This window comes from Lissotriton helveticus, chromosome 9 (assembly GCF_964261635.1).
Source record: "Lissotriton helveticus chromosome 9, aLisHel1.1, whole genome shotgun sequence".
In the NCBI taxonomy this organism is placed as follows: Eukaryota; Metazoa; Chordata; class Amphibia; order Caudata; family Salamandridae; genus Lissotriton; species Lissotriton helveticus.
The window spans coordinates 351068795-351083908 of NC_136070.1; the positions used below are offsets into that span (position 1 = coordinate 351068795).

The following is a 15114-nucleotide window of genomic DNA, read 5'->3' on the forward strand; positions in this document are numbered from 1 at the left end:
AGCAGACATTGTGACCACCTCTCTCCTTCCCTTCATATCAACAATAGTACTTGGTCAAATAAATGACAGCCAGTCACATGTATTGACCAGCTACTCTAAAGGTACAAGATTTCTCTGGGTTCCGGATTATAAAGATATACTCACCAGCCGTGTGTTCAGAGAAAAAAGAAAGGTGTTCCAGGAACTGACATAATACAACAACACGGGCCCATATTGGGACAATCAAACAATCCTACCAAAGACGTAACAGGTTTGTAGTGAGTTTCTGTCATCTCACCCCTTGGTTAGTACACAGATAGTAGATTTTGATTTGTATGCCATAGGCCTTTATTATGGCTAAAACTATGATGCAGCAAAATGGTAGCTACAAACGCAAGCAAGTTGGCAACAGCAAGCATGAAAAAAGTAAACAATATGAAAAAGGTAAGCATTATATTTATATTCTTTTTTTTCTTGTAAATTAAAAAGGTTGTGAGAAGTTGTCAACATCCATGCATTCGTTTTTAAGAAATGTGGAGTTGACATTTTTGGTGAACGTGTACTCATGTGATGAGACTTCTAGCCTGTTGCATTTTTGGATGTACCTAAGGCAACACTATATATAAGTAATAACTAATGACATAACACATATACTATGTATCTGTGAAGTACAGGTACACAGTCTGGAATACCAGTAGCTAATACTGATAACACATAAGCATAGCTGTGAAACAGATACTATCATATAGGCATCATGCACGGCTTTACACACAGATAAATTACCTATTAGAAATAAGATTATATGCCACAGATAAGAGGTCATAAAAACCGCACAAAGTAGAAATAATGGTGCACATGTGACACTAGTTTTTGAGTCTGTCTTTGCTTCCTTGTGTCTCCCCTACCTGTTTCTGTCACTGAGACTATCCACCCTACAATGTCACTGATAGTATCCACCCTACAATAAGTGAAAAGGGGTTCTATGCACCCGACTTCTCCTGCCCCACCATCTTTAGTACAGAAGAACATCCTCATGATACTGAGTAACAACTCTTATTTAACCCCTTCCATGCTGGTGACGGAACCGCTCCGTCACCAGCCTCGGTCGCGCTGTGCTGATGACGGAGCGGTTCCATCACGGCCCGCTCGGCACGCCTGCGTGGCGCTGATTTTGCGCCTGCACGGCGCGTTCTATTGAGCGGGTGGGGCCGTGACGGAACTGCTCTGTCACAAGCACAGCGCGCCCGAGGCTCGTGACGGAGCGGTTCCGTCACAAGCATGAGAGCGCCGCGCAGCCCCCCTCCCCCCCAGCGCTGCGGCAGAATTGCAAAGGGGTTAATTGTTTCTTTTTCTTGAGCCACAACTTCAGTGGAATATGTTCATTACTTCGATTGTGTTTAAACTCATAAGGAATTTCAACAGCTCCATCATAACTTCCCTTCCACACTATACATATATACATTTTTCACAATTGTTCACAGGATATCTGAAGCAGAGTTTCTATCATCCTGGTAACATTGTCTTTGCTGTCTTTCTAAGAAACATAAGATGCACAGCTTCTTTTGGTATCCTTTCCACTGGAGAGAATGACCCTGCAATGCAATTTTGAATACTCCATATGTGTACTTTACCTGCCAATTAGGTCACTGGGAAATTTAATATGCAGCAGTAGTTCTACATGCAAATAGTCATCTGCTAATGCACAATTCTTGCTCTTTCCCCGGCCATGCTGATTTGCAGATGGAGTTACAGGACGATGGGATCACCATGGGTCTGGAGAACATCCTTTCCAAAGACATCATTTCCATTATAAACAACGTGTTCCAGGCACCCTGGGGTGGCTCTCACACCTGCCAGAAAGACGAAAAAGCTGTGGAGTGCAGCCTGTGCCAGTCCAGCATACTCTGCTATCAGCTGGCTTGTGAGCTGTTGGAGCGACTGGCACCAAAAATAGAAATCAGATTAGTGGTAGGTATTACTGAAACACTATTTTTTGCCTTGGGTACGATTTTGGAAGGAAATGTACATAGATGTTTATTGCCATGGACTCTCCTACTAAACATGAAGAAGCTTACTAGATGGATAGCATGTGATTCAGGAGGAAAATACACTAAAGGAACCAGTTCTGGAGGATCATATTCCTACAATGTCAAATACATCTTGATGAATGCTCTTCATGTTGCAAAAATACCCAGCAGTCCCTTCTTTTAGGATCATCTAGATCTCCTGGTTCTGCATTGTAGGATTCTCACTGAAGTCATAAATGCTGAATATTCCTGACCACATGCAGGGATCTCTGAACACTCAGAATATAACCAAGTAAATCTGTAGTTAGGGTGGGGCACTACAATGATACCTTCATGAATGGGAGCACAGACTAGTATTTACTGATTTTCTTTTTCTTGTGTAAAAAAACGTCCTTTGCTATAGCAATAAAACCACATTACAGCACACAGCAAAAAGGCATGTTATGTTATTTGTATTTGTAGAGCACTAGCACTATCACCCTGGGGTATGCTAGTGCTAAGGAGGCGTGTTTGTCTAATCAATCCTAAGGTTAGGTCTTCAGCTTCTTGCGGAACTCAAGAAGAGAGTAGGAAGCCTTGATGTGTAGTGGGATGTCGTTCCATGCTTTGGGGCCAATGTATGAGAAGTCCCGGCCTCCAGATTTATTTCTGTGTATACGAGGGATGTTTGCGAGTAAGAGTCTAGCAAAACAGATAGGATATTTGTGGAAGGAGATGCTGTACTTAGGTAGGTGGAACCTGTGTTGTGTAATGCCTTAAATTTGTGAGTGAGGACTTTGAACTGAGTGCATGTGTGTATGTTGGGGGCTAGTGGAGCTCCCTAATGTGTGGTGTGATGAGCGATTTGTGAGAGGTTGAGGATGATTCTGGCAACTGAGGTTTGTATGGTTTGTAGTCTTCTGTTGAGTTGCTTGGTGATTCTGATGTAAAGAGTTTCCCCTTAGTCAAATTTGCTGTTAATTTAGACATGATTGAAGGTTTTTCTGGTCGTACTTGATAGCCATTTGAAGATCTTCCTCAGCATCTTCAGGATGTGGAAGCTGGATCTGGTTATCGCATTGACTTGCGTGGTCATGACCAGTTTGTTCTCAGTGATGATCCCAAAGTTCTTGGTGTGATTGCTGGTGTTGGGAATGAATCGAAGGTCAGTCATCCACAAGGCGGAGGCCCATGCTGATTTGTTTTTGCCAAAGACCACTACATCTATGTTGGTTTTTTCTGCACTTCATCCAGTTGGTGACTTCCGCCAGGAGGGTGAACTTGTTCCTTGCATTGTGTGAGATGGAGAGAACTAGGTGTGTGTCTTCGATACCAGAGAGGATGTTGATGTTGTGTGCATGGATGACATTAGCCACAGAGGTCATGTATACACTGAAGATGCTCAGGCTAAAGGATGAACCTAGAGGCAGGCTTTACAGGCTTCCAGAAAGTTTGGTGGCAGGCTGACAGCTTGAGTTTCATCTGTCCAGAAAGAACTCAGCCAGTCTAGGTGACTGATGACAATGGGGTGCGAAACTGTGTCAAGTGCTGCAGAGACGTCCAGGAGGATGACTGCTGCAGTGTCTCCTTTCTCAGTGATCATGCAGATGTTGTCTGAGCCGCAATGAATGCTGTCTCAGTAACATGTTTGGGCCTGAAGCCAGACTGTGTGGTGTCGAGAAGCTGGTGGTTGATAAAGTGATCTTTGAGGTGTCTATTGATGATCTTCTCTAGGACCATGACCAGATAAGGTAGGAGGGAGATGTGTCTGTAGTAGGTGAGTGCGGTGGGTGAGTTGAGGTTTTCCTGAGAGGGGCATGATTTTGGCATGTTTATTACTCAATTCTCCTTCATTTTTTGTTTAAGATTGAAGAACTTTGAATTTCATTCTAAGTTTTAACATCTTTGATATCTTTGTATCCTGGACCCTCTCCCACACCCATATTCCAGTTGTTCCCACGATTTGCAGAGTTAGCTTAAGACAAGTTCCTTACTCCAACTGCAGTAAAGTCAGCAACTCCACAGCACCTGAAAAAACACAAACCATATGAGCAAGACTCTGTCTATTTGAGATAAGCCTTCAAGTCAGACTTGGTTAAAGTCTCAGCTGTCAGAAATAGACAGAAAAATAAAATAAAAAGTTGAATCTCTGGGAAGAAAGGTTTGTGGGACTGAAGCTGTGGCTATTAAACTAACAACAAGGTGATGGATGGAATGCTTGAATTAATCTCAGTCACTGGCAATCGCTCGGGCAGCATTCTAGTCCATCTGCCATTCTTGACAAAAGCCTGCCTCATGCAAAACCCTGCTCCTCATGGGAACATCTGTCTGGAACTGCCAGAAGGGACTAGAAGAGACCCCAAAACAGTTTTGGGGCTTGTCAGTAGGATTGTAGCTTGAGTCCTACAGCACATTGAGCATAGGACCCACGTCTGGGCATACCCATCATACCTAGGACATCAACTGAAACAAGAACAAGGTAGTGGAAGCAATGTTTGAATACATTTTTGGCACTGGCAATTGCTTGGGCCACAGTCCAGTCCATCATTTATGGCCCACCATGCCGCTCTAGATGAAGGCTCAATTTCTGCAAATCCGCACCGAGCCTGCTCCCCATAGAAACACTCTGTCCTGCACTGCCATTTAAGGCACCCTCAAGAAGGGACCACATGCAGCCCCAGACCAGTTTTGCCCTACTTGGGGCTCGTTAGTAGTGTGTAATTTTAGTTCTATAGCAGAGTACTCACATGAATTGCAAGTTTCTTGAGAAATATACTTATTTATTTGCTATTAACTTTGTCACTGTTTGCTGATTGCACACATTTTGACTCAAGTTGGGCAAATCCATCTCAGATGCTTCATTTCAAATTTTGTGCAGATTGGTAAAGACAGTAAAAAGTTATTTAGAGATTTGATAGTAGCATTTCCTATTCAAAGTTGAACAGGAATATTTACTGTCCGCTACAGAAAATTCTACTGAATGCAAATACACCAAAGTTGATAGACATTTTATTCAAACTAGACCCTTTTGTCGTTTGGTATAAATTTGTTCAGGAGGTTTTGAGATATATATATGTGATTAAAAAAAATGTGCTAGGTGGGCTTCAAATGGATAATCTATTGTATATTTTCATATTTGGTATTGAGAATGATTTGTGTACCACACTCAATTTGGAAAACAATTTTGGTTCGCTTAAGGCCATACGTAGTTCTTGAATCGCAAACTGTTTGTTTGGTTGACTTGTTCCCAATTTAACATTTTGCTCCATGCACAATAGATGATGCGATCAGTTCTCAAACTATTCTCAGACACACGTTCTGAAATAATATTTTGGGGTCTAGCATTGGCAAGGACCCTCATAATAATGTTGAAACTCCTTTATTGCAAGGAAAATGGCTTAAATTGTCAGGCTTTTCCGTCAAATCAATTGGAGCTCTTTCCCCGGCTCACATTGTGTAGTCCTCATTTAAACTGAATAATTATGTATGTCTGGACACGGTAAAGGTTGTTAAGTTTCCTTCTGTTAAGTTTTATTCTTCCTTTAGCTGATTGTGGAAGACTCTTGGTGTCCGCAACCGCAGAATTGATGGGGCACTGCAGGTCTTGCAGCTGCCCAGGCAGGCCCTGAGTGTGGCATCTACCAACTTGAGTAGGTGACATGCGCACAACCACACTTTCTCTGTGGAAAGCCTCCAGTGAGCTCTCAGCACAGACATGAGGGCCAGGAACATAGGCTCTTGCCAGTTAGCATTGTTGGCAATACACCTCCCTTAAGTGATCACCATCATCTATTGAAAATGGCAGCAATAAGGTGATCGCAGCCATTTATATAGTGAACACGTGTGTAAAAGTCAAGGCACCATAGGTCATTGTTTCCTCAACATTTTGCAATAAATTTGTTAAAGGGATCTTGATCATTTACATCGTAAACACCCTGATAAGATGCATTTATAGACACTAAATAGGCATGTATCAGTAGAGGCCATATCAGCCTTTTCCTGTTCCAGTAGATCACAGTTAATTCCTGTAAGTGCTTGTGAGAGACACAGCTGTGTGGTGATGCTTATCATTTATACAGCAAACACTTCAACAGCTAGTCTTTACTTCGTTGAGTATGTGCTTGCAGGAGGGTGCAGCTCCTGATGTTGCATGACTGTGCTGTTCACAAAACATTTATGAAAACTTTGATGATCAAAAATAGATGTGAGAGCCAACAAAATAAAACATGTAGAAAATGTAACGACTGCAACAGCCAATCAAATGCATCCTTATTCTGTGTGGTCAGTGTGTTTTGCTGTTCTTGATCAGAAAGCAGGTTTAGGTTTTTACATTGTTTTGGATATTATTAATCATCTAACGGATTTATTCAATTATGAGCATTCATTTAACAGGGATATGTTCTTTAATATCTTCCAATTCCTTTCCATGATGTTGTCAATTTGACCTGTTTTTCTTTTGCTGTTTATATGATTCTCCAATATTGGCATTTTGCTACAGTTTTGTTGCAATCTTGGGTATGAACTATAGGGTCTATAGAAAGAACTATGTGTTTTACTTTGAAGAATAAAAACATACATTGCTCCTAAAACATACTCCCTGTTCTTCTGTCAACCAGGCACTGCTGTCAAATTTACATATGCCATTACTGTAAATGCGCGCTCACATCACATCCATTGTGAAGGACGAATACATTTACATTATCCACCAATGACATTAGACAATGCCACATACAAGTGCAATATCAAAACTCAAAATATGCATTGCTTCTTCCCAACAATCAAATACAAAATCTACAAGTTTGCATTTTAGGACCACTCTCCTCTTCTTGTGTATGTGATGGATCTTGCAAGAAAACCAAACCTATAAATCATACAGTGAATACAAGATTAAGACGAACAAGACTTAGCCTCTATTCTTCCCACTGCCAGTTTGGTGTATCATTCAGTCTTCCAGGAAGAGCATTAATTGGAAACTTACACTGAAGCATCACACTCTTTTGTCACATTTATTATTGTATGTCCTGTAAGCATTCTGTATGGAAACCAATCATTTTACTTTTTTCCAGCACTGCCAAAGCCAATAGGTCAGACTTTAATGTAATAAACAGCATTTGTGCTTGCAACACATGTAGTCAACAGTTGTCATTTCCTGTGTTTGGTATAATGACGCCAGACCTCTAGCCTTTGCCAGTGCTTGTTGACTTTCCCCACTTATCCTCACTCCTCCCATAACAACACAGTCCACCCACACCTGCCACTATGTCATTTTATCATATGTAAGATATGGGCCTTTCTTACTTCTCAGTCCAATAAACCCTCATTCTCATTGTTTCCTTTTGTATTAATGCCCCTCGCTTTGGATTGTTATCCATGCGTTTGCTCAGCTTCTTCAGTTGATCGATGTATAGCAATAGCCTTGCGTGACTGTCAACCTGTATCTTACCTGAACGAGTAATCTGGAAACACAAAGTTCTAAAATGTGATGTTTAATAAGAACATTTAATGCAGCAGGAGGTGAAAGCGTGTTTCAGAAGTGACCTAAGGTGCACTGATTTCGAAGTTGATTATATTTCAACTGCAATTCTTCCTAAACTAAATTAAAGAGATTTGCAGTTTTGGGGAAAATATTACAACACTGAAGACCAAAAACAAATTTCTTTTTTTTTTGCCAACTCTCAAATTGCTCAATTTGAAACCGTGCATTGAAATGTAATAGTTTAAAGCATATATTCCAATACTTTTATAAACATATGCATGTATTGAATTTCTATTTTAATCTTACCTCTTCAGGAGCCCACCGATAACCTTGAGGAAGGGCTTCTATTTACCAGGCCTGAATTTACCATAGGACCTGAAGGTGAAGAGGAGGAGAATCCAACAGCAAAGCAAGGAGAAAACCCAGGGAATCACTCTGCAGTGCCAGAAAACACTGGTATGTGGTGTTTGTGAACACAAGCAACAGGGAAGACCTCGACAAACTGATTTCTGTCTATAGGTTGTAACAGCGACTAGAAGCGTTTATAGCAATAGAATGCATTTATAATAATAGAATGTTATAAACCTGGTGCTTCTCATATCATTTAAGTTGGATTACCATTCAAAGAAGCGCTTGAAAAATACGTTTAATTCAATTCACATTTTTGGGCCTGAATTAGAGTGGGAAGTATGGGTTTTACTCCATCAGCGGGTCAGTGTAACATGCTCTATCGCCTCAAGAGAGTATCTGCTCTCTGCATTTAGAGGTGTCTTCCGACCCAGCAGACATCTCTAGTCAGATGCAGAAACAGCGGTTCTTGTTAACATGTTAAGTTAGGCGGACAGCATCGTCAAATTGATGGACATTTGTCAAAATTTTAACATGTTTTTGGGTTTTCAAAAACAAACTGCTGACCCCACCCCACTTTGTGACAAGGCGTCACTGATGGACACTCTGCTCCCGGCTCTTCAGGGCTTAAAACTGAAGCGCCTAGGTCCAAGTCTATCAAGGTGTTTCCTCCACCCTTAAGGAGTGGTCGCGCCTGCACTGTACCTTCCTGTCAGGTTTTACCCGGTATTGATTGACTGTAAAAATTTTCTATTCGACTGCCCACTCTAAATTGGGCTAGTGGTCATTTTACCAAAACTCCAATGACCTCACGGAATACTCTGTGTTGTGGAGATACTGAAGGTCTGCCGCCTGTAAATCATGTGTGTGGAACAAGGGTTTGGCAGAGACTTTCTAAAATAATTTCCATACCATGAGTCATGGAAAATCTGTTCCTTTCTGGGCGTAACACATGTCTTCACGCCACAAAATAAGGAGCCTTGGTGAAGACAACATCTCTGACTTTTGTATAGGGCAAATATATCTGCAATTTTCATAAGGATACTCATGGCAGAGGCAGCATGTGTGTTCACATGCACAGAAAACATCATAGATTATAAACAGTTGGAGGAAATTCTTCCAGCACATGCAGAGTAATATGGTAGCAGCAGAAATTCTGTCACAGGCAGAACAGGCTATCAACTGGGAGCAGAAGTAAAAGCATCCTCAAAAATACAGGATGTGTGTGTGTGTGTGTGTCTCTCTGTCTGGTTGGGAAGAGCAGATCTATTGCTACTCCACATGGATATCCCAAAAACAGTTTAGTGCACTGTGCTTGCACCAACGTGTGTTATAATAAGATTTTCAACAGTGGTAGCACGCTGATGTATGAAATGTGAACCTCCATACAGCTTCCGGCCGGAAACCCCATGGTTGCCATACCAAATGGTGCAGTGACACCAAAACATAATTATTCTAAAAAGTATGATCGTGCTTGTTAAAATTTAAAGGGAACTCATTAAATCATGTATCTATGTCTTTTCAACCTCATTGACTGAGAAACACAAACTCAATCTCTTTCAACTCCACTTATGAATGCATTTTATATCTAGGGCATGTGGCACACCAACATGAGCTTTTAAGTCTTCCCATCTCAGTTAAATTGTTTTGAGTTTCAATAAGGTATTCTAAGGGCTTCAATCTAGACAAGACAAAGAGGTGTCCTTGACACAATGTACTAATAATAGTGAGTAGTGAACATCCCTGAGTTGCATCTCATATTCTAAACAGTTCATAGTGCCAGCTTTAAATGAAAACATCCCCAAAATTACAAGCAATTAATTTTTCTGTAAGGACTACGACCAACGTACATTGGGGAGCTACCATTAGAAATTAGTGCAACAATTATATTTACCTTCAAATTAAAATTGTCATTTTTTCTAAATCATTGATGAGGACTCAACTGTAGGTAATTGTAAGTTTGGCAACATTCCCAAATCAGCTCCTTAAGCCTCCAATTCATCCTCTTTCAAGTAAGAAGCCATCCATACAGAACACTCAAATAGAAATGATTTCTCAAGGCTCATGTCTTTGATAAATAGGTTCTCCTAGACCAGCCCTACCTCTGCCAATATTATGGTACACTGGGCCCCTTGAGTAGATTAATACAAGTGATCTAATCCTTTTTACAATAGTGACAGCTCTAAAATCCCTTGGTGGAAGAGTGAGAGGATTTTCAGCAAAGTAAGTGAAATCGAATCTTTCTTGCTGAGCCACTTCCCATATACTTAAAAAATTCAACTTTCTGGGTATTTTGTAATGGTTTTGTGACATGGCTTGGTGGTGCCTTGAGGCTGCAGGCTTCACTTGCCATATGGAGTCACAAACGTTGCTCGTAGGTTACTTAAAATGTGGCCTCTATTGTAAAATCAGAATAATTACCTGATTCAGATTTTTACAGACGGATTACTACATCACAAACATGATGGAAATTCCACCTGCTGTATTACTAATGCATTATATCCAATGGCCCTTGTATTATGGTGGACGGGATATCCGTCACATTTTTGAAGGAGCAACCCATCCGCCGAAGTCTAAATTAGACAACAAGAAGAAAGTGCCAATACTGATACCTAATTTCCAAAACAACTCAATTGACCATGTAAAGATAACAATTCAATACACGTGCATGCTAATTAATAGCTGTTTATTTAGAAAAGATTTTTTTTTTATGCATATTTTTAAATTCAATGCAGTAGTTCAAAGACAGTTTGTAGCAAAAGAATCCAACGAAGACACAACAAGTGAGATAAAAACTTCATACATACCATCACTCATGAATTCTCAAAGCATATCACAGTCAAAACCTCTTTCCTTTCTACATTCACACAATGTACTCAACAAATACTGGAGGGTGTCAATTGACCAGTAAGTGAAGTACTAAGTCTGCTTATCCACTTCAAAAAGAGCTTTCCTACAAATCAGAACAATACACTATACATAATGAATTTGTTGAATCAAAAACAATTAATAACACAATTTTCAGCATTTAAAGTGTAAGAATGCTGGTCTAGGTGCAGAACCAATGGGCACGAAGACAAAGCCAAGCAGACCAACCGGCCTACGCGTTTCGAATCCTTGAATGTGACAGGATTCTCATCAGGGCCACAGAAGGTCACTATGTACTTTGTCCAGGGGGTGTCCTGCTAATACTGAAGATCTCCTCTCGAGGGGAGCACCGCCCCCTAACGGAGTCGCTATGGGGTCTTTACTGGGGGGAGGAAGGTTCTCTGAACTCTGAAACCGAAAAAATCCGCGAGCCACAAAGCGGGGAGGAGCCCATATATCTGGCGTCGTCCAGGTTAGAGGGTAGCCCGGGCGAAGAACTGGACCGGGAACGGCAGTCGCGTCCTGAGTAGAATCAGGGTTGAAAGTACTCCGCCGAAGTCTAAATTAGGCCATAAGAGTCTGATTAAGAGTTGCACAGAACTGGGGAGGATTTTGACCTTAATGCCAAGTAAATCCACCCAGTACTGTGCAGTTTCAAGTTAAACACCCTGCGATTGGGAATTACCTCTCAGGGCCAATTTTCTAGTCACAAAATCACATGGAATTAATCATGCCAAGGGGTTTAATGTAAATATTTTACATCTGCTCTGAGATGGCGCTAAATGTATGTAGGGACGTCTGAGTGAATTGGTAGCAATGGAGGAGGGAAGATGAATATGTGTTCTAGCAAGGGGGAGAATTATATGCCCCTTTCGAAAAACAAGCATTGGAAAAGCATTTAGCCTTTGGCAATTCTTATTTTACTCTGTCATGGTTTTTGCAAAACATTATTCTTGGAAAGCTGCAGGGCCCTAATAATCTTAAAAAATATTAGCTTAAGCAAATATATATTTTTTGTTTAAAAACAAAACAAAACTTTAACATAATAATCCCTGGCACTAAGGGGAGCTACTTTTTGTGTGGATGTGCTCCTTTTGAAATGGAAACACACCATACATCACAGTGAAGTCAGCCAATCGCTTAATTTGGCAGACCCATTGCCCCATGATGCTTGCTGCAGTGGGTGGAAAAAATGTTAATGGGACAAAAACAGACTAATGGATAAAGTCTGAACGAAAATACCTATAAGTAACTATGCTACACATATAATTGTACCAAAATTAAAAGATCTTGGTAAGAGAAGGCTTAAAAAAAGTCAATCTGTCTGCCGGTGGTTACCAGCCACTTGCCCTTGCTAGTGCTTTTTCTTGTAATGTTTTTGTAAATCTTTATTACATGTAGATAGGGTGAACAGATAAATAAATAGAGAGGCTTGGGTAGATAGATATAAATAGACAGACAGAGAGACAGGCAGATAGATGGATAGATAGATAGATAGATAGATAGATAGATAGATAGATAGACAGACAGATAGATAGATAGATAGATAGATAGATAGATAGATAGATAGATAGATAGATAGATAGACAGACACATAGATACATAGACAGATTTAGAGAGGCATAGATGGATAGAAAGGCTTAGAAAGATAGATAGAGAGTCTTCGATATATTGATCAATAGATAGTCAGACAGACCTACAGATCAATAGATAGAAACAGACTATATAGCTATAGCTATATATATCTAGATCTATATATATATATATATATATATATATATATATTACTTCACTTGGCAAACAATTATATGGCTTGCAGCAATGAAAGGCACACTCGGAGTGGATTATAAAGCTGAAAATGCTTTATTCGGTGCTCGAGCCCTCTCCCCTTCTATCGACAGACGCGTTTCGCCTCGCGGCTTTTTCAATGTCGATTACTCTTTAGTGACACAACCATTTTAAACCCACCAAACGTCATCATGGCCATGAAGACAAAAGATGGACATTTCACCAGCCTCAACAATAACAATTATGCGGCGGCCATCTTATAGAGGGTTAATAAAATGCAAAAATATCAATTACATATATAAAGTGCAAGTGCAGAAAAGTTTAACGAAAATGTAAACCAAAATTAAAGATTTAAAAACATTTTCTATACACAGGTGTAATTTTGTAAGCAGACAAAATTCATAACCTGCTATGTACATTCCCTGTTATCAATCTTAATCCCAACAGGAACAAAGAAGGATCAATTTAATATCTACTCAATTAGTAAACATGTAGATCTCATTCTTAATGTCACAAGACCTGTTGCGGTAACAAAATTGTGCCCTGAATGGGCTTGTTGTTGTGTTTGTATGTCTAGCTAAGCTAGCTGCTATAGGACATTCCTATTATTCACTTTAGATGTAGTGCAGCAGTACGTATCGTAAGGATTCAGAAGATTAAAAGGATATATGTGTCTTTGCGCGTATGTATTACATATTTTACATTACATCCTATTATCTTTACAATGAAGCTGTTTTACTGAGTATAACACTGCCATCAGTTAATTAATCAAGGTCTGTCCAGAGTACCTCATCGTTATTCAGTCCAGCCGGACTCATACTTTGGAGCTCTATGATATATCGGGACTCTTTGGCTCTGAGTTTCTCCAGCCTGTCTCCACCCCTTTCGTGTTTGTCTACCCCGTCGATGCAGTAATATTGCAACAGATCCCTGTTACTTTGATGGTATAATTCAAAATGCCTTGCGACGGGGTAGATAGGGTCTTTGTTCGAAATGGCCCGCATATGTTCCAATATTCGCTTTTTAGTGGGGTTCTTAGTACTGCCAATATACCTTTTATTGCACGGGCAGATGAGACAGTATATGGTATACTCAGAATTACAATTATAGAATGTATTAATTGTTCTTATTGGCCTAGGGTCCCCTGGTCCACCTTCAAAAGTAGTGATTTTTTTACTAAATCTGCAAGCTTTGCATTTCCTAAAAAAAATAAATAATATATATATATATATATATATATATATATATATATATATATATATATATATAGATATAGATAGATAGATAGATAGATAGATAGATAGATAGATAGATAGATAGAGTTAGAAATGGGGGTTTCTAGTTAGCAAAGGTAGGTACCTTTGTCCAAATAGAGGCACTTGCTTCTAGTCAGGGTAAGGGGGGGCACTTCTAAAATAACCCCTGCTCATCCCCTTGGTAGCTTGGCACGAGCAATCAGGCCTATCTCAGAGGCAGTTTGTAAAGCATTTGTGAACACATACAATAATACAGTGAAAACCCTACAAATGGACACCACACCAGTATAGAAAAATAAGTAACCTTTATCTAAACCAAAACAAGACCAAACAACAAAAAATCCACAATACAGTTATCAAGATATCCTCAAAAATAGGTTATTCACTCAATTAAGTTTGTAGCAACAAATTCCTCCACCTTGAGATATTACGACATTGTGACAGATACAAATCCCAAAGTATGGCACCGACCACGAGGTGCGCGGCATCAGGCGTGGAGTCAAGCAGACCCACAAAGAACAGTACCTTGGAAATGATGGGAGCAAAGGTGGTGCACGGCGTCGGGAGGTGATGTTTCGTTGGCACCAGGCTGCGTCAGTTTTTATCTACCTCAGGGGAGGTGAAGCCTCCATTCCTTACTGTGGTGCAGGGTAGGTGAACGTCATTTCCTTACTGTGTTGGGGAGGTGATGTCATGGTGGCGGAGAGGCGTTAGTTCCTTACGATGGTGCGGTGTCGATGGATTCAGGAGTCACCCATGCTGAGTATTGGTTTTGCGTTGATGAACCACCGGCGTCGGTGTAGTCAGGACTGCAGTGGGACTCGGGGCGGTGCGTCGTGTACGTCACAAGCACTGTCCTTGGCTCTGGTGCAGGTGGTCGCCTCTGTGATGGCTTCAAAGTCTATGCGGCACGGCGTCAGCAGGCGTCAGGCCTATGGTGCAAGTCGGGGCAGAGCGTTGTGCTGCGTCGCCTCTTCACTGGCGGTGCCCATGGCTTCGGTGCAGGTTATGTCTCTACTGGCAGGCGTCAGTGTCCCCTTTGGTATTGCTTTGTTCGCCCTAAGTTGGCAGGGTATGCCCAGACATGGGTCCCTGGCTCACTTTGCCACAAGCACTGTCCTTGGCTCTGGTGCAGGTAGTCGCCTCTGTGATGGCTTTAAAGTCGATGCGGCACGGCGTCAGCAGGCGTCAGGCCTATGGTGCAAGTCGGGGCAGTGCGTCGTGCTGCGTCGCCTCTTCACTGGCGGTGCCCACGGCTTCGGTGCAGGTTATGACTGCTGGCAGGTGTCGATGTCCCCTTTGGTATTGCTTTGTTCGCCCTAAGTTGGCAGGGTATGCCCAGACATGGGTCCCTGGCTCACTTTGCCACTGGATTCAAGCTAGCCTGGCTGAT

At 41.1% G+C, this 15114-nt stretch overlaps 1 protein-coding gene across 1 annotated transcript in view; it reads left to right on the forward strand.

Moving 5' to 3' along the window:
* UNC79 (unc-79 subunit of NALCN channel complex) overlaps positions 1–15114 on the forward strand; it is a 641854-nt gene that overhangs the window by 274636 nt on the left and 352104 nt on the right. The window contains 2 exon segments of the mRNA XM_078660089.1: positions 1720–1947; positions 7776–7917. Of these exon segments, the coding sequence (XP_078516215.1) occupies positions 1720–1947; positions 7776–7917 (370 nt within the window).